General features: G+C 41.4%; 3 protein-coding genes across 6 annotated transcripts; 2 read left to right on the forward strand and 1 right to left on the reverse strand.

Annotated features, from left to right (window-relative positions):
- LOC109824271 (probable histone H2A.3) lies at positions 12,920 to 14,297 on the forward strand. The gene is made up of 2 exons (XM_020390834.1): positions 12,920 to 13,189; positions 13,911 to 14,297. Exons 1-2 carry the CDS (start codon positions 13,001 to 13,003, stop codon positions 14,124 to 14,126), a joined length of 405 nt encoding a protein of 134 aa, XP_020246423.1. The 5' UTR covers positions 12,920 to 13,000; the 3' UTR covers positions 14,127 to 14,297.
- On the reverse strand, positions 16,050 to 20,073 carry LOC109824268 (glutathione S-transferase TCHQD). 4 transcript variants are annotated; one of them, XM_020390829.1, is made up of 5 exons: positions 19,958 to 20,073; positions 18,432 to 18,463; positions 17,149 to 17,359; positions 17,001 to 17,070; positions 16,050 to 16,860 (listed from the first exon to the last, which is right to left on the reverse strand). In XM_020390829.1, the coding sequence occupies exons 3-5, from the start codon at positions 17,355 to 17,357 to the stop codon at positions 16,342 to 16,344; spliced, it is 798 nt and encodes a 265-aa protein (XP_020246418.1). In that variant the 5' UTR covers positions 17,358 to 17,359; positions 18,432 to 18,463; positions 19,958 to 20,073; the 3' UTR covers positions 16,050 to 16,341. The 4 variants fall into 4 exon arrangements, with proteins under 4 accessions (XP_020246418.1, XP_020246420.1, XP_020246421.1 ...); XM_020390831.1 differs by lacking the exon at positions 18,432 to 18,463 and having other exon boundaries at positions 19,958 to 20,060; XM_020390832.1 differs by lacking the exon at positions 19,958 to 20,073 and having other exon boundaries at positions 18,432 to 19,940.
- On the forward strand, positions 21,519 to 23,971 carry LOC109824269 (floral homeotic protein PMADS 2-like). The gene is made up of 7 exons (XM_020390833.1): positions 21,519 to 21,759; positions 21,856 to 21,922; positions 22,490 to 22,551; positions 22,669 to 22,768; positions 22,863 to 22,892; positions 23,012 to 23,056; positions 23,578 to 23,971. The coding sequence occupies exons 1-7, from the start codon at positions 21,572 to 21,574 to the stop codon at positions 23,704 to 23,706; spliced, it is 621 nt and encodes a 206-aa protein (XP_020246422.1). The 5' UTR covers positions 21,519 to 21,571; the 3' UTR covers positions 23,707 to 23,971.

A 23,971-nucleotide genomic window follows, 5' to 3' on the forward strand; every position in this document is an offset into this window, starting at 1 on the left:
CATCCAAGGGCAGGGGGTTCCATCCCCACCTTCACAAAATCTTCCCCAGGTCTCCGACTTGCGTGAATTACTGTCAAGAGGAAGGCCAACACAGCAAGTAGCTCATTCATGCCAGTGTGAACGGCTCATTTCCGCTGTTCTCTCCGAATGCAGTTGTTGTTCACCTACGCCTAGGCAGTCGGTGTTCAATAGATTGACGAATGTCGCTAGACCTGCTAAACGACAGCGTCGTCACAAAAAGAAGACCTCTGAAATTGAATATCCTGAGGTCACCATCAACATGGTCGGCAGAGGCAAATCCTCACATCCTGATTCTGATGAGTCACAAACAAGTCATTCCCCAACTGTTAGGGAAATTTGTGACCAGTTCGAAGGAGTATATCAGCATACTCGGACTCGGACAGGAGCTATTCGCCCGGTTAACTATCAAAAGTTAGCCAAAGGGATTACAACAAGTGATGAACATTCGGCAATAGCCGAATCTCAATCTTCGAGCTCGGTCGGACCACAAGAGGTATCTGCTTATATGACGGGAAATCCCGAGGATATAGCCAAAAGAGTGGACGAACATCACGTCATGCTCCAGGCGCAGCAGGAGACACTATTCCAATTAAAGGATATGATGGCCCAACTTATTGCTGAAAAAGGTCACAAACCTGAATCTTCCCGGAGGACAACCTCCAAAGGAAAACAGAAAGCGACCGAACATTTGGATCGTGAGACTCTCAACCTGGGATCCTCTTCTGAAGGTGAGAAGGAGGTAGAAAAAGAACTGCACCCTCAATCCACTAAAATGGATGAACTGGAAGCTCTCCTCAATGCAATCGCCAACAGAAGTGAGCTCCGTGAAGAAGGAGTGGTGAGGCCTTATCCTGCTGAGTGGGATATAGCTCCATACCCACCGAAGTTCAAAGCTCCAACCTTGCAACCGTTCGATGGCACAGGATCGCCAAATCAACACATCTACTATTTCAAATCTCAAACTGGAGATGTGGTGGCAAACGATGCCATCCTGACACGCTTGTTCATAGGCACTCCGCAACAGCAGCAGCAACGCAACCAGAACAACGCCCAGCGGTCTAAGGGAAAAGAGACCCTAGCAGCCGACTACTCTCAAGTACCACCGCCCACGAAGCAGGGCAAAGCTTCCAATAAGCAAAAAGTGCCCAAACAGTATTCCTTCAAGGAGGAGCATGTGGACACCCTATTCCAGCTACTACGGAAGAACAACAAGTTACAGCTTCCTAAAATTAGGAAGCCAGAGGAAGCAGGAAAGGTAGATGACCCTAATTATTGCCGCTATCACAGGTTCCTGGGGCATCCTACCAGAAGGTGTTATATCTTTAAGGACATCCTCCAGAATTTGGTGGAGCAAAAGACTGTCTCTACCAACATGATAGCAGTCCAGTTCGGTGACTTCCCTCCAGTGGCGACCGCAGATGGCGTTATCCCCATCCACAAGGGAGAAATGCGTCTGAAGAATACTGACTTACACAGTCAGAAAGACAAGGGGTTGATACCCCTCACCACCTCAAAAGGAGAAATCATGTGGGTTCACCCTGATCTAGTAGGAAACCAACAGTGGACGAATATCTCGTCCAAGAAGAAAGGAGGCAAGGCTAAGTCTTCCAACATGATTAGCCCCTCCATTACTGAGAATGATGATCACCTCAAGACCCTCACAGATTCAGAGGAAGAGAGGATTGCCCTGGCTGCATACCCAGGAGACAACCCTGGTACTCGGTCTGGAAAGACTTACTTGAAAGACTACGGCCAGAATGCTCAAGAAGTTGAGGAACAGTCCTAAGACGCTGGGGGTTCTGTCCCGAAGAAGCCGGCTGATAAGGGGAAACAGAAAGAACTCCGGTTCAACAGGAATCTCCACCAGGAACTCGGGGAGTCGAGCAATCCATTCCAATTCAATGTCATGGCACAGTTGGCTAACATACCGGCCAGGATTACTCTATACGAGCTCCTGAGGTTGTCCAAAACCACCAAGGAAGCTCTCATTGAGGCATTGAAGAATACAGAGAGCTTCATCACCCAAGTCATTCCAGTTCCTGAAGCTTCTGATGATCAAACTTGTCTGCAATGCCTGCAAGCGGCGAGAAGTCTACCCTGCATATCATTCACACAAGAAGACATGCAGGTCAAACACAAACACGACAGACCTTTGTACTACACATGGTATATCGGATCTTCTGAAATCAGTCGTGTCCAGGTTGACCCGGGCTCCGCACTCAGCATTATGCCTTACAGGGTCATGCAGGTCTTAGGAATTCCCATGCATCGGCCTTACAGGGTCATGCAGGTTTTAGGGATTCCTATGCATCGGTTGCACACTACCCAGACCACTATCTTTGGTTTCAACGCCAACAGTACTCGACCCCTAGGGAAGATCAAACTCAGATGCCAAATTGGAGACCTCAAATCCGAGGTGACATGCTACATCATAGATGCGGATACGTCCTACAATCTGTTGCTAGGACGACCATGGATACATGCAAATCGCATTGTCCCGTCTACCCTACATCAGGTCATGAAGTATGCCAATGACGAGGGGGAAGTACGAACCCTGATTGCGGAAAAATATCCTTTCCGACAGGGTCTGAACTTCGGGAAGGGCAGACGAACCCCAGTCCGAATGTCTCTAGCCCCTGAAGGAAAACCTCAGGATTATTACAATAAAACCGGAAGAGGTTTAGGTTATGTCACAACTCCCTCTGCCTCAGAAAATGAGATCAGTAATTATCTGCGTCAAGATCATTCGTCCGGAACCTCTTCCTGGGAATCCGACGTCAGTGTCGGACCTTTCTTTAAAGGTTTGACTGTGAACATGGTTTCAACTAGTCACCCTGATGAAGATGCAGGGGGTGACGAAGAGTTAATTGAGTCGACTAACGATCCTTGGATCAAACGTCTTAACATCCTGTGGGATATGCGTTTCGAACAACGCGAACCACCCACTGAAGATAAGGTGATCCAGGTCAACATGGGAAATGAGTCTGACCCCAAGCCTATCTTTATAGCTGAAGACCTATCATCATCCGAGAAGGAAGACCTTATATCTCTCATCCGAGAATATATAGATGTCTTCGCTTGGAATTATGAAGATATGCCTGGTCTTGACCCGAAGGTGGCCATGCACCGTCTCAACATCGATCCGGATGTAAAACCCGTTAAACAACAACAACGCAGGTTTCGTCCAGAGATCATGGAATCAATTGAGTCAGAAGTTAAAAAGCTTATAGACTCAGGTTTTGTTAGGGAAGAACAACACCCTGACTGGGTGGCCAACATCGTCCCAGTTCCTAAGAAGAACGGTAAAGTCCGGATATGTATCGATTTCCGCGATCTCAATGCCGCCTGTCCGAAAGATGAATTCCCACTCCCCATCACGGATGTTATGATTGACAACACCTGCGGATATGAAAGGATGTCTTTCATGGACGGATTCTCTGGGTACAATCAGATAAAGATGCACCCGGACGATGAAAAACATACTGCTTTTAGAACACCACTGGGGGTGTATTGCTACACAGTGATGCCCTTCGGCCTGAAAAATGCAGGTGCAACTTATCAACGTGCAATGAACACAATCTTTCACGAACACCTACGAAAGAAGATCGAGTGCTACGTTGATGACATAGCAGTAAAGAGCCAATGTAAAGACGATCATCTTGCAGATCTGAAGACAATGTTCGAAATCATGCGAGCACATCAGCTGAAGATGAACCCGACAAAATCGTTCCTCGGAGTTTCAAGTGGAAAATTCCTGGGATTTATCGTTACTTCCAAGGGAATCTCTCTTGACCCAGAAAAAGTGCGTGCCATCCAAGACATGCCACCTCCGAAGAATCTCAAAGAGCTCAGAGGTTTGCAAGGCAGACTGGCCTACATTCGAAGATTCATATCAAATCTTTCAGGGCGCTGCCAACCTTTCTCTAAGCTCATGAAGAAAGGAATATCCTTTGTTTGGGATGCTGAGTGTCAAAGAGCATTCGAGGAGATTAAAAAATATCTCACTCAACCGCCAGTTCTCGTGGCCCCAATATCAGGAAAACCATTCCTGTTGTATGTGAGGGCTATGGATCATTCTCTTGGTGCTTTGTTGGCCCAAAACAATGATCAAGGTCAAGAGCAAGCCATCTATTACCTGAGCAGGACTATGATGGGAGCCGAACATCGGTACAATCCGGTCGAAAAAGAGTGTCTCGCCTTGGTATTCGCAATCCAAAAGATGCGACATTACCTAGTTGGACAGACCATTCAGGTCATCTCTAAGGTAAATCCTTTGAGAGTTCTGATGACAAAACCATCATCTCTAAATTGCCGGCTTGCAAAATGGGCCATTCTCTTGTCGCAATACGACATGCAGTTCATGCCTCAAAAGGCGGTCAAGGGCCAAGCACTGGCAGACTTCTTAGCCGATCATCCAGTATCAGGAGCATCTAAGTTGTACGAGGAATTACCTGACGAGGTTGCTGAAGCTTGCGCTACCCAAGAAGCTACGCAAGTGTGGAAGCTATTCTTCGACGGTGCATCCAGAGCAAATCCTCATGGAGCAATCACTGCGGGAGTAGGAGTAGTGTTAATCTCTCCGAACGGCCACGTAATCCCAAGGGGATTCTCTTTAATCGAACCATGCACCAACAATGTAGCCGAGTATAATGCTCTGCTATTAGGAATGCAATGTGCTGAACAACTTAATATTCAGCACCTCGAGGCTTACGGTGACTCTCAGCTCATCGTTAATCAAGTCTGAGGAGAATATGAAGTACGTCATGAGGATTTGATCCCGTATTACTTCGCAGTGCTAGAGCAGGCTCAAAAGTTCGAAGGCTTCTTTATCGAATACGTGCCAAGAGCTCAGAATGCATATGCCGATGCTTTAGCCTCTTTGGCAACTTCCCTAGCCTTGCCACCAGGAGTTGAAGCAACGATTCCAGTCGCGGGACGGAAACTATGCTTTTCCAAGATCTCCATGGAGGAAAACTCAGACGAGACGATGTCGGGAGAAGTCTGTACGGCATTTATGGAATTCGAATCTAGGGATTGGCGATTCTCATACATCGACTATGCCCTATATGGAATTCTACCCGATGACCCTAAGGAAGCGGCTGCCATCAAACGGAAGGCCCTCCAATTCTATTATGATGCAGTTTCTCAAGTCTTGTATCGTAAATCACATGATGGAATCTTACTTCGATGCCTTTCTCGGAAGGAAGCGAAAGAGGCCCTCAAGGAAGCTCACGGCGGAATGTGCGGAGCTCATCAACCTGGAGCTAAATTAGGAGATCGACTCCGACGAATCGGCTATTATTGGCCGAGGATGTTTTCAGATGCGGTTGACTACGCTAAACGATGTCACGCATGCCAAATTCATGGAGATTTTATCCACCAAGCACCGGGGAACTTACACCCTACATCGGCGACTTGGCCATTCGAAATGTGGGGCATGGATATCGTCGGACCGATTTCCCCTCCGACGTCCAAAGGATACCGGTTCATTCTAGCCGTGACCGACTATTTCTCCAAGTGGGCGGAGGCAATCCCGTTAAAAGAAGTCAAGACTTCAAACGTGATCAAGTTCATCAAACATCACGTCATCTATCGCTTTGGAGTCCCAAGACGAATAGTTCACAACAATGGGACACAATTCGTTAGCTTCGGGTTTCAGAGATTTTGTGATAAATTCAGAATCCAAAGTGTTGCATCTACGGCGTATTACCCACCAGCAAATGGTCTTGCAGAAGCTTTCAACAAAACCATAGTGAAGCTTCTCAAAAAGTTTGTCTCCAAGAGCCGACGCGATTGGGACGAAAGACTTGGTGAATGTCTATGCTACCCCATTCTCTTTGGTATACGGCTGCGAGGCTGTACTGCCATTGGAAATTCAGATCCCTTCTCTGAGAGTTGCTATTACAACGAGACTAACAGAAGAAGAAAAGCATCAACGACGTCTACAAGAACTTGAAGCCTTAGATGACAAAAGACTTCAAGCTCAGCAACAGATCGAGCTATATCAAGCTCGTATTTCCAAAGCCTACAACAAAAAGGTCAAGGAACGGACTTTCAAGAAAGGCGACTTAGTTTTGGCCAACAGACGACCCATGGTAATGACCCATAAAACCAAGGGGAAGTTCAATCCTAAATGGGAGGGGCCCTTCGTAATAGAATCAGTCTATTCGAATGGAGCTTATCGGCTCATCAATCAAAAAGGAGATAGGTTCATGATGCCAATCAATGGGAAGTTCCTTAAGAGATACTTCCCGTAAATCATGTAGCCCCCTAAACCCCAGCTAAATCAGGCTGGGGGTTGCCTATTTATAATGTAACTGTCTTGTATTTCGTCATGTTAACATTACACCTCTGACGATTGAAATTTTCTAGAATAACATTACACCTCTGACGATTGAAATTTTCTAGAATTATTCTAATAAAGAGAATTTCGATTTCATGCTAGTTTAACACTATACTTATGGCATTTGTTTTACTTCTCATTGTCCTTAACCAGATTTCAACAAAAGAGATGATGAAAGCCAAAATGATATCATTTTCATTCAATATTGTTGATTTGAATACAAAATGAAGACAATCGAAATGAAAATGATACAAAATTATTCCCTAGCTAAAAAGCAATCCAAGTCCTAAACATCGGGTCTCATCAGTCTAAAAGACTTGAGTTTAGATTTCAGCGCCAATATTTTTTCCTCACGAGCCTTTTTAACTTCCTCTGTTATCTTGCTCTTGAGCTCCTCTTCATTTGGTGCTGCTTCTGCAATCTCTCGCCTAATCTTGTCAGCAGCGACAAGCTTGTCGCAAAAGCCCTTGAAGAGACCGTCGCAGAAAGTAATTAACCCTTTTATCACTTCCATGTCGTCCGCTAGGCGAGCAGTTATCTGAGATTGCTCCATACCAGCACGGGTAAGCTCAATCGCAGTATCCCGAATACCTGCAGCAAAAGTACCCAAGTCCACTTGCACTTGAAGATGTTCCCCGCGCAGGCGAGCAATACGAGAATCTGCTTCGTTTAGACTCTTCTGAAGAGCCTCTTGCTGCTGTACCTTCAAGGCTCTGGCCTGAGAAAGAGCCCGATCCACTTCTGGTTCGATGGCATCGCGTTGTAGCGTTGAAAGGAATTCCAGTTCATATTCCAGAACAATGATGCTCTCACGACAATGTTCAGTCCACAATGTATCCCCCTGGTCCCTAATCTTGGCAAGACACTCCAGCAGATGGGGTTCAAAGACTTTGAAACTCACGTCCCCGAGACTAACGACATCAATGGTCATCTGCATCCAGTACTCTAATTGCTCGATGAGTTTCCTCAAAGTTTCCGAGCTTGGGGGTGGAGCAGTCGGCGGATAAGTAAAGCAATTCTCATAATCAGTGCGAGTGGGAGTGTGCGCAGCTTCAGATGGTAGCTTTTCGGGCACATTTGGCACTGAACCTGGGACAGTCAATTCCTGCTCACCTGTTGGGATTTCAGGACTAGGAGGAACAGCTCGAGGCATAGTATCCCCGCTGTTTTCAGGAGACGAAGTAAGTGCAGACTTCATGGCGTCCCCCATCAGCTTAGCTCTCTTAGAGTTCTCGTCTTCAGAAGGCTTTGTAGCAGGCAATTCCTCTGGGATCTCTTCGATTCCAACCGCCTCCCGTTCGCAGGACAGATAATCCTCTATCCCTGGTAATCGAGTCCTGCCGGAACCACTTCTTGATTTATAAAGCTCTCGGATTTCGTTTATACATGAAGTATAAATGTCATATTCTGGGATTAGAGAAGCTTTATCAAACCAGTTGCGGAAATCTGCTACGGTGGAACAATTAGGTGGCAGATTAGGCAGAGTAAACTGCGCATGAGTTCCTCGAGCAATAAAGAAATGCCAAGCACGAGCTCCTTCATACAGATTCCCGATGTGAGCTAATTGTGAATTAGGGTTACCAACGTAAAGCTGGTCATACCCGAACTGTCGGGCAAAATGTGAAGGAACGTAAGGCTCAATTATGCATCTTTCACCTATCCTGAAAACCAGGTAACCCACTCTGATAGTGAGAAGCCACTGGAAAGTCCCTGTATTTAAAAGCGAGGACCCCTCAAAGACTACATCACCAAACTTGGGGACTTCTTCTTCAACCCCATCAAAGCAAGGGCGGCAGCAAAAGAGATCATAACTGGCTTCTGAAGACAAAAGTTGCCTAGCCCGGACTATGTATGCAGTCACCCATGTGGCTGGCTCAAGCCGTTGCACGAAAGGAATGGAGGTCTCATTATTATGCATAATCCCCCGCATCAAGGAGGGACAATGCAACACAAACCAAGCTACTAAATAAGTGTAGGGCATTGGTGTGCGAGGTTGGGAAGTTTTCCAAACTTTCCTTCCGGCAACATTCATCTCCTTGACATCAAGGAGTTCAGAGATCAAATCCGGCAAGCCTCTCTGCAGACAACCTGTCATCGTAGAAAGAAGATCCAGAGGTCGTCCGTGAGCCAGGAGAACGGCTGGGTATACGACCTCCACCAAGATTGATTCAGCTGGCTTCGTCGGCACGACACACCGCTTCAACCATAGCATCAAGAAACCAGCAAGGAGGGCCGTGTCAGAAATAGGAATTGCAGCTTGATAATGGAAACTGTCAAACTCACTGTCAGCTTCAAATCCATCTTCCAAACTCTGAGTGATCCCACATCTAGTAGCCTGTACTGGTATAGTAAGGCCAGATTGAGCAAGAGGTTCTTTGAGTTCCTCAAGAACAAAATCTACCATCCGAGTCCACCAGCCATTCTCTCCTGAGAATAACCAGCCAGGAGAACGGAAGGCTTGTGTAGGAAATTCGCCTCGGGCAGCAATAAACTGGCGCATGAAAATGTTCGCTGGAAGAGGGGTCTCCTGAGCGAAGCCCTTTTTCTCAAAACAACCAGGTCTCAGACCTTTGAGTTGTCCGCCAATCTGAACACGAGAGGATCGACCAGATCCAAATGAGATGTTTTCTTTCTCCTTGACGAGATCGAAGGCCAAGCCCTTGCGACCACCAACACTCAAGAAGTAGGAAAGTGGGTACATTCTCTTCATGCTTGGAAGGAAGAGTAAACGATCATCGACTCTTCGCAGCATCCGGGAGTCTTCTACATACCCGACTCGTTCATCAGCAGATATATGGTCACCGAATAAAAATGAGGGTTTGACGAATTGATCCAAACCCGCAGGAGTTTCCAGATCCAGATCGGTGATCAAAGCCCTAAGGGTGGAACACTCGGCAAATCTAATTAAATGTGTCCGCTCCAAGCTCGGGAAAGTGCATAAAGGAAGTTCTCTGCGAAGACCAAAAGCTTTCCCCACTTCTGGATCATCAGTGTAGTTGAAATGCTGCCCCGGCAGAAGGGACACATTGGGAAAAAGCACTGTAAAATCAGAAGCAATAGTTAGTAGCAGAAAGAGGTTGCTAACATGAAATAAACACGAAGTCAAACCATGCGTTACAACACTTGAACGCAGAGGTCAAACCATGCGTTACAACACTTGAACGCAGAATTCTAAGCCTGCGTTTCCAATTTTTAACACAGAGTCCTAAACTCTGCGTTCACAATTTTAACATAGAGTCCAATTTTTAACACGGAGTCCTAAACTCTGCGTTCCCAATTTTAACATAGAGAATTAACTCTATGTTTTCTACACGGAGTCCTAAACTCTGCGTTCCCAATTTTAACATAGAGAATTAACTCTATGTTTCCTAAATGCAGTCTTAAGTCTGCGTTTCCAATTTGTAACACAAAGCCGTAACTCTGCGTTTCTGATGGAGAACGAGTCATCTTCCTCGTTGAAGAGAACCCATCTAGGGTTTTCAGAAAACTTGTCGAAACAAGTTGCCATGGCCACTGCTTACCATAGCACCGAGGTCCATGTGACAGCGACATCAAGGCCGAAGCGCTATTCAGAACAGCGACATCGCCAGTGGTCTCGGCCGACGGTGCCTCCAAAGCCGCCTTGGCGACCTTCTTGGAACCCGAACTCATCCTCTTGGGTGCCATGAGGGTGATCTCGATTGGAGAAGACGAAGTTCTTCGGGGAGAATTGACTGAAAATCAACAGAAAAGAGAATTCTCGTTCTTGGAACTAAGCAAGGCCAAAAGAGTCAAATAACTCTTGATGTGACCTTACAGGCCTATTTATAACAGCCGTCGGGCTGTTAAATCAGATCGGGACTCTATGAGAGAATCCCAACTGAATCTAAAACGTGATCTTCCACGTTAATGGATAAGGTCGGTTAGACTTTAACGCAGAGTTACCTCTGCGTTCAAATTTTTCAAACGCCAGGTCTAGAACTGCGTTGTAATGGTTCTCAACTTTATGTTTCGAACCTCCAACGCAGAGGTCGCCTTGTGCATTGTGATTATCCTAAACAAAGGATCCACCTTTGTATTTTTGAACATGATACTTATTCCTAAAGTTCATGAACTCTTTTTGTATGGCATCATTAAACTTCTGTATTTCCTCAGCAGAGTTTAAATCCCCGTCAGGTTAATATTACACCTCAGACGGATGTCATCCCCCACAGAGCTTGAATTTAGTTTACATTGTTGTAATAATAATTCCTCTGTCTAATTCTCACTTATTGATTCTCATCAAAAGAACAATAAGTCTCCAAAATCGGTCAAATCATGATCAATTTGCTAACTCTCCCTAATAGAGTAGTAAATATTCAATTTATCAGCTCTCCTTAATAGAGTGATAAAATTCTCAAAATCTTGTTCGAATCACAAGTATCACAATTCATCGCTCCGATGATAAGATATTTAGCAGTCCTCCCTAGTGAGACGCTACAATATTCTTTCCCCCACAGATGTCACGTTAACACTACACCTCTGACAAAAATCCACTTATCGACTCTCTTCAATAGAGCGATAAGTCCTCAAAATTGCTTCTATAGCAATATTCTTCTTGTCACGTTAACACTACACCTCTGACAAAAATCCACTTATCGACTCTCTTCAATAGAGCGATAAGTCCTCAAAATTGCTTCCATAGCAATATTCTTCTTGTCACGTTAACACTACACCTCTGACAAAAAATCCACTTATCGACTCTCTTCAATAGAGCGATAAGTCCTCAAAATTGCTTCCATAGCAATATTCTTCTTGTCACGTTAACACTACACCTCTGACAAAAATCCACTTATTGACTCTCTTCAATAGAGCGATAAGTCCTCAAAATTGCTTCCATAGCAATATTCTTCTTGTCACGTTAACACTACACCTCTGACAAAAATCCACTTATCGACTCTCTTCAATAGAGCGATAAGTCCTCAAAATTGCTTCCATAGCAATATTCTTCTTGTCACGTTAACACTACACCTCTGACAAAAATCCACTTATCGACTCTCTTCAATAGAGCGATAAGTCCTCAAAATTGCTTCCATAGCAATATTCTTCTTGTCACGTTAACACTACACCTCTGACAAAAATCCACTTATCGACTCTCTTCAATAGAGCGATAAGTCCTCAAAATTGCTTCCATAGCAATATTCTTCTTGTCACGTTAACACTACACCTCTGACAAAAATCCACTTATCGACTCTCTTCAATAGAGCGATAAGTCCTCAAAATTGCTTCCATAGCAATATTCTTCTTGTCACGTTAACACTACACCTCTGACAAAAATCCACTTATCGACTCTCTTCAATAGAGCGATAAGTCCTCAAAATTGCTTCCATAGCAATATTCTTCTTGTCACGTTAACACTACACCTCTGACAAAAATCCACTTATCGACACGCGTTGCCGGTTAGTCTTTTCCCGTGAAAATGACAAAGTCTATGTATTCAAAATCATAGCATTAAGTCTAAGAGGGTTCATTCTCTTAGCACAACGTTACATGTGGAACGGATTTAGACAATCCACATGCTAGCCCGACTCAAATGGTAGTCGGTAAAGGATTATCAAATCCGTTGATGGCTGAGGATTTGCCAAAAATCCTATGAATGTTTGCGGGCCGATCAGCTGAATGGATGTGAGCCGTGACGTGATGTTTGAGAGCTTCTGCTCATAAGTAGCTTGTACCTTTGCTACAGTTTCTCTTCGAAGCTCATCCTCATACGAGTCCTGCGTGGAAAATCCCTTCAACCAACATGCCTTTGAAGCGGGTGTAGAGAACAACTCCTTTATGACAAGGAATTAATAGCTCCAAGATCAGAGTTGAGATCCAAAGTATTCCGAAAATTCGTCTCAGTCAACCGCGAACTTTCGAAAACTTTGGAGGGGGTTCTGTAGGCTGTCTAAAAATCACAACAGATAGCTAATTCTCATCAAACACCGATGACGGAAGTTACAATTTAACGACTTTCAGAAGGCTATAATTTGAAGACTTTCACGTAGAATGTTACAATCTGACGACCTTCATAACAACTGATGAAAGCTCTAATTCAACAGCCTTCACAATCAACATCGGGAGTTACAAATTGACGACTCTCATATTATCAAGAGCTAAATGTAAGGATTACAATCTGACGATCCTCACAAAAGTTCAAAAATAAAAAAAAGATTATAATTGACAATCTCTTCAACGCGAAGGTCGCGTTTGACCATTTCAAATCCTTGAAACGGTCCTCCACTTAATAGGGCAACTAACCTCCATCATGGAGCTAATTAAGGGGGATAGTTATACCCCTTAAACTCCTACAAATAGGGGGTTTTCACAGCAAAATAGGGCTGGTGGTAGAGGGCTGGATTAAATTAAAAGAAAGAGAGAACAAGAGAGGAGAAGAAAGGTCAGATTTGCGCAGTTGTGATCGGCGTGACGATCGGACCCTCATCCGTGGTCCGATCGATGTGAAATTTGGAGGGTAGCTTCTACACTCGTCTTTCCTAATTCTGAACGCAACCCTATAAATAAAACGCAAACAATTACTCATTAAATAATCTCAAATTCTCCTCTTCCTCCTTCCCTCTTTCGTCCTCAAAAAGCCTAACCGCAAAATTCACAAACCCTAGATCGAGATTCTCAATGGCGGGAAGAGGAAAGGCGATTGGATCCGCAGCGTCGAAGAAGGCGACTTCTAGGAGCAGCAAGGCTGGGCTCCAATTCCCCGTTGGTAGGATCGCTAGGTTCTTGAAGGCGGGAAAATACGCTGAGAGGGTTGGCGCCGGTGCTCCGGTGTATCTCGCCGCTGTGCTCGAGTATCTCGCTGCTGAGGTATTGAAATTTGATGTTTTTTTTGCTTAATTTTGAGTCTGAATGTTATTAGCATAAATTCTCTTCTGCGGCGAACTTTTACTTGTTTTATGTGGATCTTGTTAATTTCATGGGAATTCGTGATAATGGGTTAAATCTATTGCACTTGGAAAGTTTAATGTATTATTGGTTATATTTTTAAGTATGGTTTAAATTGAAATTGTGTTAATACTCTTGGTTTGTTTCATTCATATTTGTTTTTGATAATAACTTTCATATGCGTATTGTCAATTCTTAGAAATTTGATTGCTAATTGTTGGTTATTTATTGTTTGTTCTATTTTAGTTTAGGAATAAAAATATTAGTTATTTTTCTTGGTTCCCAGTAAATTATCCTACCCTTTTCCCAAAAATCAGCCAATAATAATTTCAAAACGGGTATTTCTCAGGGAAGTTATGTATTTTGATAAATAATTAATTTGTACTAATCTTATTAGTTAATTTGTTATGCTGTTGATAGTTTGCAGTTCATGGTTCTTTTAGATTTGGTGCTGAGAAATTTCTGAATCATCTTCATACCAATAATTATATTTTAGCCTGTCCCCCAAAATAGGAAATATAATGACTTGAAAATGGGCATTCATCAGAACTAATATTACAGGTTCTATTGAGTTTATATTGATTAATTTAATCTTTGATGTTGCCTTGACTTTTTTCTCCTTAATAAAATTTTCTGTTAATAGGTTTTGGAGCTTGCTGGAAACGCAGCAAGAGACAACAAAAAGACCAGAATCGTACCAAGACACATTCAATTGGCAGTGCGGAATGACGAGGAGCTCTCGAAACTCTTGGGCACTGTCACTATTGCCAATGGTGGAGTGATGCCCAACATTCACAATCTCCTCCTCCCAAAGAAGGCTGGAGGCTCATCAAAGTCTGCTGCTGATGACGACAGTTGAAGAAGTCTTCCATTTTTCCCCCTTTCTTTTGTAGATTTTACTGTTGGTGATAGTCTAATGTTTGTTGGTCTTAGATTTAGGGTTGTTGCTCTTAAATCTGTGTTTGTAAGTTTGGTGATAATCCGTGGAATGAAATTAAAATTCTTATCATCCAAGAAGGTTTTTTTTACACTTCTCATGGTTGAAAAATCATTGATTCTTTTTCTTTTAAGAAGAGATGAGCTTAGCAGTCTTAAAAGGATTCTGCTTAAGTTGTGTGCATCCTGAAATTCTGCTGCAATGTTTTATAGTTGTGCATTCCACGATTGGATAATTCTAAAATGTTGCTGTTACTAGTAGTTGTCAGACTGGCAAGTTTTCGAGGATGCAAAGGTCTATGATGAAGATAGTATATGAAGAATATAGAAAGGCCCTGGATGGGACTTGTGAAGATTTCTAGTGCATGAGTCATAGTGAATAATGAAGAAGTGATGGCTGGAAGAGCAATTTTGTGTATCCCATGAGAGTTCTCGTGTAATTTATCAGATGGATGAAAGAAGGAAAAATAGAGAGATTTCCTATAATGAAATCCGTTTGCGTAGCTGGTATAATCTAGAACTTCATCTGATACTGTGATACATTCAGAAGTAATTAGTCTATTACATGATCCGAATGCCTGTAGTGCTAGTTTGCTACATACTACTTGAAGACATTTGCATTATACCTCAAAAGATTTTCAAGTAGAAGACATTTGCAGGGTACTTCAGAGGTAATGTGGTACAGGAGCAACTTTATTTTCGAATAGAAGACATTTGCAATATACTTCGAAGATTTTCGAATGGAAGACATTTGCAGGCTACTTCAGAGGTAATGAGACAGGATGATCTGTGACAAGTAAGTTTATACTTTGATTTTATGTCTCAGAGTTTGGACAAACAATTAATTGTTGTCAGTTCCTTTTTTCTCCTTGATACCTGGGAATTTTATCTCCTCTCTGTTAGAATTGGGGGTGGAAACCAAACCTCCGACGAGCTCCGACGAGCTCGAGAATGGCGGAGATGACGCAGGCGAAGTCGACAAACGCAACCCTTTCGGCGAACGCACACTTTCGGCGAACGCACACTTCTGCGAACGCACACTTCGGCGAACGCACCCCGATCTTTGCGTCAGGTTATCCGCTGGCGACAGGCTGTCGCCAGCCCCCCACAAATCCCCGTCTATAAAAGGAAACCCCATCCCTAGGGTTTCGCCTGCTGTGCTTCTCCTCCCCTCCTCCGATTTTCTTCCTCTGGCGGCGACGGCTGCTCTAAAATCGCAGAAGCGATTTTTACATTTCCCAATCTTCAACAGTAGAAGAGGAGATTTAAAAAGAGAGAGAGGGAATTAAAAAGGGTTTTTTAATTGTGGGGTATTTATTCTCAAGTGAGAATTGAAAGGGTTCATACCCTTTAATTATTAACACTGTAGCTACAGTGTTTAATTGAGAGATCTCATTTTTGATCTGCTCTTATAATTGTAATTTCTTGTTTGATTAATAAGAAATTATCTGTGTGGCTCCCGAGGACGTAGGCAGTTGCCGAACCTCGTAAATCTTGGTGTACTTTTTCTATACTGCGTTTCTGTTGCATTAGGGGTTTAGGCGTTAAATTCCCAACAAGTAACACACCACCCCTCAAGAATCAGAGGGCAAGAGATTTGATGAAGATGAGGTATATGCAAATACAGAATGCTGTAAAAAAAAAAAGAGTCCTGTGCTAATGAAAATATCATAACTTTTCAGGAGGACAAGCAAGATTTACAGACCAGTTATCGATATCCAATATCAGCGAAAAGACGAGTAAATTTACAAAGAAATTTTCATACCTGAGACAGATAAAAGAATTTGTAAGCTGAGAATATTTTTCATGTAGCCCTTGGATTACTCCAGTATGTCACTTCCCCAGTTTTCAATACTCACTTCATTCTTATTATGAAATCAGTACAGTTTACAGAAGCAAGCAATACCATTATCACCTTTACAAAAATCAAGATGAAGATATCATCCTCATACTTGTAGAGACAACGAAAACAGGGGTGAAAAACATATACTAGTCAACTTCACACTTCACAAATTTGATCACACTGACTCATTATTCTTTGATGTTCCTTTCCTTAAAAAAGTGCAGGAGGAACACACTGACCATTGCCATAACACTGTACAAGTATTCCTCTTCTTCTTCTTTTTTTTTAAAATTTCCTAGTACATTCTGAACAGACTTCTGATACAAAGGAAGCACACAGTCTTCACTAATATCCGATACTTTCTCCATCCCGAAAAATGCTTTCCAATGACTTTCTTATAACTGGACCTTCGCTTCACCAACTGATAATACTCCTTTATCTGAGGCCTGCAATCAATGTACTCCTTTTCCAGGTTCAATAGTGTTATCCTCACTAAAACTGGTACAAACATTGAGTCAGCAAAAGTGAACTCTCGACCAGCGAGATATTGGGTCTCATGCAACTGCATCTCGGCATCATCAAGAAGTTTAACCAGTTTTTCCTCGCTTTGATCTATAATATCTTGATCCTTCAACTTGTCTTCAATCTCATAGGCATCTCTAAGTTTCATGTGGTAGACACTGGCTAAGTCTGGAGCCTCGGACATCCTAGCAATGACAACCCGACGGACAAATTTCGAAACAAATAGTCGATATTTGTTAGGGACATGAGATAAGGTGAAAATCTTAGGATCCCACTCTTCTATCTTTAACATCCAGTCCATAACTTCGGTAGTGATAGAAGAATCCTTGCATTCTAAGATCCCACTCTTCTATCTTTAACATCCAGTCCATAACTTCGGTAGTGATAGAAGAATCCTTGCATTCTAAAGAGACGATCAGTCTATCTATGTACCCAGTCCATAACTTCGGTAGTGATAGAAGAATCCTTGCATTCTAAAGAGACGATCAGTCTATCTATGTACCTGTAACACAGAATCTAACTTCAAGACAGGTTCATTGGACTATTCTAATTGCAAGAGAGACAAGAGAAAGAAAATTACAGGATTATATCCATGGCTCGGTAAATGACTTGAGAACCGTTTTGGAATACTGGAAGTGTTGCTGAGGGATTCATTCGGAAGAATGAGGCGTCCATGTTCTTTCCTGTAATAGGATTGACATGGTAAGATGTGTAGTCGATGCCACATTCTTCCAATGCAAGCCTCACTTTCTGACTGTCCATTGAGTAAGGATGATGATACAGCTGCATGACTGTTTCAAGATTGAAAATTACCTTTTCAAGAAATTACCTTGAAGTCTATATAGAACACACAACGAAACAGTAACGAGACTAAACCTTCATTGTACACAATATCAAGATTAAATCTGAAAGGGGTAACAAAAATCTTATACAAGGGTATCTAACAGCTGGTGGGTGTTGGTTACTATGGCTTTATCGCATTTTATGTGCAAATGAAATGAAATTTCAGTTGTTGCCTGTTTCTTGGAGTTTGATGTACATAGTCAAGGTATTGGTTCATGTACAAAAGCATGTGCATACATGGACCAATGCTTCGTGATGGAAGGCAAATACACGAGGATTGGTGATTCCAAAACAATTAAAATAGGAGACAACAGTAATTTACACAGAACTTACAAGATCCACAAGAGCTGATGAAGGGCAAAGAAAGAAATGATAAGTTGATGTTGACATTCAACACAAACAAGGTGCATATCTCAAGAAACTTATAGACCTTCACATTGCATTGATGAGGGACTGTTCAGTTTAGCAATATTAAATAAAAAAATATCCTCGTATGTCTATTATGAGTTTAACTTGTTCATTTTATTGAAGTCCATATGGAAGCATGCTAGGTTTTGAAGCATCCTCAATTCCTCTGCTGTATTTGGCTCCTCGACATTGCATTTCGAGGGAGAAAGTTCATCAGCTTTAAATTAAAAAAAATCCAATATTTCACCTTATTGGAAGGGTTCGCATAAAAGATAAAATGGAGAAGTGATATTGTTCACACTGCTGTTCTCCCTGCACGATCGTATGCGTTTCAGATCTTTAAAAGGGGGAAAAAAACTCAATTCCATGGCATTTGACATGGGAAGGTACGGAATCACATCTTCATATGGTGTGTTAATTACCATCTCTCAAAAAACTTATGAGGATAGAAAAGACCAAATAAAGGTGAAATTCTTGAGAGAATAATGAAATGTTGGACAGAAGATAAAGAATATGGAAGATGGTACAGAATGAGATGGTAATGACATGAAAGCCTTGGATGAAGATTATAAACTCATACAAGTTACAGAAGAAACTTGATGACAGCACTACCTGAATTGCCTTCCAAAATCAAGAACAAGGTTCTGCAAATAGAAAGATAAGTAATTATTCATCAAGCACTAACTGGTCCTTGAAAGTTAAAAGAGCAGACATGAAGGGGGAAAAAGGAAAAGAATTGCAAAGTTTATATCCCCTAATGAAAAAAATATTAACATGTAATGGAGAATGAAAACCGAATGCAGTTTGATCAGTTTCAACCGGCTACATAAAGATCTAAGAGGCTTGACTAGCTCTCATTAAAATAAAATCATGCCCAAATTTGATTCTGTAGCTTGAGCATAAATCTATGTAAGCTAACTAAAATGGATGAGTTTGATCAATGATGGATCTTATATGGCTCAATAATGCCATCTACAGAATAAGTCAGAGCCAGGAAGGCCAGCCCATCAAACCTCAGGAAGACGGCGTTCCTTGATTTAAATCAGTTCACTCGGGAATCAGATCGGTTTCCAGTCTATATTTCAGTTGTTCTTCTAATCTACTATCATTGATTACTAACATTTCCGTTTCCATTCCCTGACAATGAGAGAAGTATTTCCAGGACATACCAAGTAATAGCTAATATTATCAAGGTTTAAAACAACACATTTGAACCCTAAACCCAGGTCTCGGAACCTAGTGTGCTCCCTCAAGCACGACATACTATTCAATCTATTTATTCTGTTTTCGGAATGGTTTCGATCACTTTTACTTTGAGGAAACCTGTGTGCTAAAGATCTTAACTCTTCCCCGTAACACTCGGGGCAAACCAGCTATTAATTGTTCACCACTACGTATTCTAGTTCACTTCAAAAATATCAAGAAACAACAATCTATCACTGTTATTAGGACCCATACTACTGATAGGTTTATATCTTGTCCGTTGCTGATTAAATTGATCGATAAGTTTCAATTGGCATGGCTGAGCCTCATCAACTTCTATGAAGTACTGACATCGAAGCGGAACGGTAACGTTACCATGATGATAGCTCGACTTGCTATTGAGGTTTCCTAAAGTCTCCAAGTGAGCGGCAACCCAAAAAAAAAAAAATTTAAAAGTGAAATATTTGGACTCAAGGCTAGGATGTCAAGTGTCTCTAAAAGAAAATAAACCTTCCCACCATTTGACGCGTATTAATTTATATGTGTAGTATCTACTTATCTATTGATTACCAAACATTTTGACATGTTGTCTAGAGTTCAGAGCTAATTCATTTTTGCTATGCATATACAAAATCTATAATCTTTTAGTAAATTAATGAGTCCAACACATGGTAATTTTCTCTAAACAAAATCATAGATTACAACATATGCCTTAAAATTCAAGAATCCCCATGCTCTGCTCCTCTACGATTCTAAACTCGAAAAAGGCACAGCTATTCATTGAAAAATCTGTAAAATTAAAAAAAAAAAAAAAACTAACAAACTTGCCTCCAGAAGAACCCTAGCGATTACAACTCAATCAATCAATAATGATAACTTGAGGATTAAGGGAAAGGAATTCGAAGAAAAATGGAAAGAAAAAAAAAATCGCGTACCTGAAATAATAAAAGTCGAAACTTTTTAATTCCGGTGGGAATGAAGACAGGAAAGCAGGGAACTTTTTAAGAGGTGGGGGTTTTTGAGATAACCCCTCTTAAAAAGTTTTTTATTTTTATTTTTATTTTACAGCTCGATTCGATGGAGAAATTCTCCGGCATCTTCTTTTGGATTACCACCCTCTTTTTTTAATTTATTTACCTATTTATTAATTAATTAATTTATTTATTGGAAGACCTGAGTCTTTCTTGAGAAGGTGACGGTTGTTGCTGAGCTGTGCTCGGGCAACGGTATCGTCGTGTTGCGGGAAATGAGGTGGGCCGGTCTTGGTTTTATTGGGCCTAGGCTTTAAAGGGCCGCATGGGTTGAGCAATAACTGAAGCAGAAGATAATAATTAAGCAATTTAGGCAATTTAGCGTTAAAAGTAAATTTAAAAGTATCAACATGACCAGAGAGATGTTTTCTAGGGAGAGCATATTTGAACGATTGTTCCAAAACTTTTTCACATTATCCTCTTTCGAAAACTATCAATAATTTGTTGTTAGTCGAAAGGTACTACTAGAGCTTTATTAGCACAATTTGCAGCTCGACACGTGACAAATATATATCATTAGGGGCTGTTTGGTTCGTTTCCTAGATATAGGGAAATGCATTTCCATGTACAAAAACACAAGTTTTGAGTTTTCTAAACTTTTTCAATAAATAGGTTGTTTCGCTTTGGTTCGCACAAAAAAAATGGTGGAAAACCAATGTATTTATTTTTCTTGTGTTTGGTTCGCATGGAAAAAAGGGGAAAACTTTTGTTTATATGGCAAAAAGTTGACGTGGCTGCAGTTTTCATCGATTTCACGAGGTTGAGGAAGGAAATGAGGGAGAGAAAAAAATCTGATGTGGCGGCGATTTTCACCGAGTTTGCCTTCTTCAACCCTAGCGAATCAAAGATGAGAAAAAAATCGACGGAAAGCTTATATCCTACGTGGCCACGAAAAATCTGATGTAGAGGAGGTGTAAAACTTTTCCATCGAGTTAAAAAACGAACCAAACAGCCCCTTAACATAGTCAGCAAGCGAATTGTCAAACAGTACAACATTTTAGATGCGAAATTAAATTTTTTTAGGGGTGCAACTAGACACCTAGGATCAATGACCTTTGTGATCAATTGTGAGCGATTGCATGTAAAAAAAGAAAGTTAACACAAAAACATTTGTAATTATAAATATTAAACACTCTTTTATCAACAAATTCTATGGTGGCAAAATTAAATAAACCAATTTCCGAATGCAATTTTGTCTGGAGCAGAGTTTTTATCCCTCTACATTAAATGCCCAACTTGAAAGGTCAACAATTAAACAAAGTACAAATCCCTGCAAATTGTCCGTACTAAAATTATTCACTCAAACCCCCCAACTTTTTCCGAACTCGACGAAAACGCCCCCTTTCTCCATCAACTGTACTTTCCCTCCCAAAAACAAACCCCTCACTCTGCCCCAGTCGAAAGTTCTCCCAAACCCATTCCCAAAATGGAAGCCCGGGAGGCTCCCCCTCCCTCTTTAAACCCTAATTCCTCCTCAATCCCTCCCCAAAATTTCCCAAATTTGAGATCAAGATCGAAATGGGGAGGGGGAAGATCGAGATCAAGCGGATCGAGAACTCGACCAATCGCCAGGTCACGTTCTCGAAGCGCAGGAATGGGATCATGAAGAAGGCGAGGGAGATCAGCGTGCTCTGTGAGAGTGAGATCTCCGTTGTTGTTTTCTCGAGCCTTGGCAAGATTAGCGAGTTCTGTAGCCCTAATACTACGTGAGTTGGGAGATTTTTGTTGAGGGTTGATGTTTTTTTTTTTGGATAAAGACATGTTCTTTTTTTTTAAAAATCATGAGTTCGGTTTCTTATTAGATTGCCGAAGATGTTGGAGAAGTATCAGCAGCATTCTGGGAAGAAGCTTTGGGATGCGAAGCACGAGGTGAAAATCTGACCAAAGATTCGTTCTTTTAGGGGTTAATTGCAGCTTAGTACCTTAAAGTTTCACCAAAATTTGACTTTGGTAACGTGAAGTTCAAATTTGCGCATAGATTTATCTCAGGGTTTTCCCACCACTTTTTAACTTTATTGCATACAGTTTTGATCAGTTTCGATCTTCCTGTGAGTATTAGCGAGGGTGCTTTATGACGGTTTGATGTCGAATTTAGGCCATTTGGGTTGGAAAAAGTTGAAGAAATAGATTAATGTTTTTAATTTTGATGGGTTTAGAGATGAACATTTGAAGGAAGAAGAAAAAGATTCAGGTAGATTTCTTTTCATTTTAGAAGTTTATGTTTTATCATGCGATAATCACATGATGCAACTCAAAAGATGTTTTAATGTTGGGGCAGCGTAAGGTATTATTGTTTAAAATGGTGAAACTTGGGGTATTTTTTAGCAGATTTGAACCTCAGGTTTTGAAATTTATGGAACTTTAGTTGTATGGAATTGCGATGAACTTTATTGAATTAAACTACGTTTTTTTTGCTGATTTTTTGTTTTTTGGTAGAATTTGAGTGCGGAGATTGAACGGATCAAGAGGGAGAATGATAACTTGCAGATCAAGCTCAGGTTTTGTTCTTCTAGTGAAAAATCAGCCCATTGTTTTTGGTTTGTTTTTATGTGATCTTAGTGGAATTGGTTTTTTTAATGTGATTTTAGTGGAATTGGTTTGTCTCTGTTGATTAGGCACTTGAAGGGTGAAGATCTGAACTCGTTGAATCCGAGAGAACTGATACCAATTGAAGAAGCCTTGCAGAATGGCATGACTAACGTTCGCGCTAAGCAAGTGAGATGATTTTCCCTTGTTCTTTCATTTTAAGTCAATAAGAGAATGAAGGTACTTTTGGCATTTTGCTGACATACTATTGTTATTATTGCAGATGGATTTCTTGAAGATGCTCAAGCTAAATGTAAGCTTGAAGGATTCTGCAAAGCCTTTTTTTGTGAATTTAAAATTCCCTTTTTATCTTTTTTTCCAGGGGTCTTGTAATTAATTATCTGATGTTGTGTTCTTGTGCACAATATGCAGGGGAAGATGTTGGAAGAGGAGAATGAGAAATTGGCTTATTATCTGGTAATGCGCTAAACGCAACTAGCCAAAGGTTTTGGTATTCAATATTTTATAAACCAAACCGGAAAAGAATACCTTATCCTTTAAAACAGAAAATACACCATCCATGTGGATGTTTACCCCTTTAGATAGTTATCGAACCTGTACATATGTATACACTGCTAAAGTTGTGTATGAGCTTGAATTACATATCATGAGGCGGCTCTAAATACTTAGCCAATTTTAGCTATTGTAAAATCATAAATTCATCACATATTCATGTTTGGCTGTTGCATACTGATAACGGGGTTTTAAGTTTCATTTGAGCACTCGCTCCTCACACAGTGCCATGCAACATGGGGAGAATTTGCTTTTGATGATTTTTCAATTTTTATCATGCTGAAAAGAAAAAAGGTTTTATTTAGTAGATGATTGCACATGAAGTTTTGAATCTAGTATATTTAGGTCTTGGCGTGCTTGTCCTGCCTGATTCTTGGAGAACTTGCCATATTATAATTTGACATATCCTTTCTTATTGCTTGCAGCACCATCAGGAATTAGCAATGGAACGGAACCGGCATGGATGCCACCAGGGAGGGACAGATTATGCATCGGAGGTGCAGATGGCTTTGGGAGTGCAACCAATGCAGCCAAACTTGCAATTGGCTAAATAGCAGCGCCCTTCGTGCTTTCAGATAGTATTGTGATTTTCTTATGATTTAAATGCTTGCATTATCTTACATTAGTGCATTCCTGGGGTCGTATCGCTAGTTATTTATCTTTGTGTGCTCAATTTAGGAACTTGTGTGCTAAAGTTTCCTTTGTTTCATGTAACTGAACAAAGTATTGTCCTTACATAACTACATCAATGTAACAAAATTTTGTTGCTGAAGAGTTATTCACTCTGTTTGACTGCTTCAAACAAAATTCATATGCTCC

This window comes from Asparagus officinalis, chromosome 9 (assembly GCF_001876935.1).
Source record: "Asparagus officinalis chromosome 9, Aspof.V1, whole genome shotgun sequence".
Lineage (NCBI taxonomy): Eukaryota > Viridiplantae > Streptophyta > Magnoliopsida > Asparagales > Asparagaceae > Asparagus > Asparagus officinalis.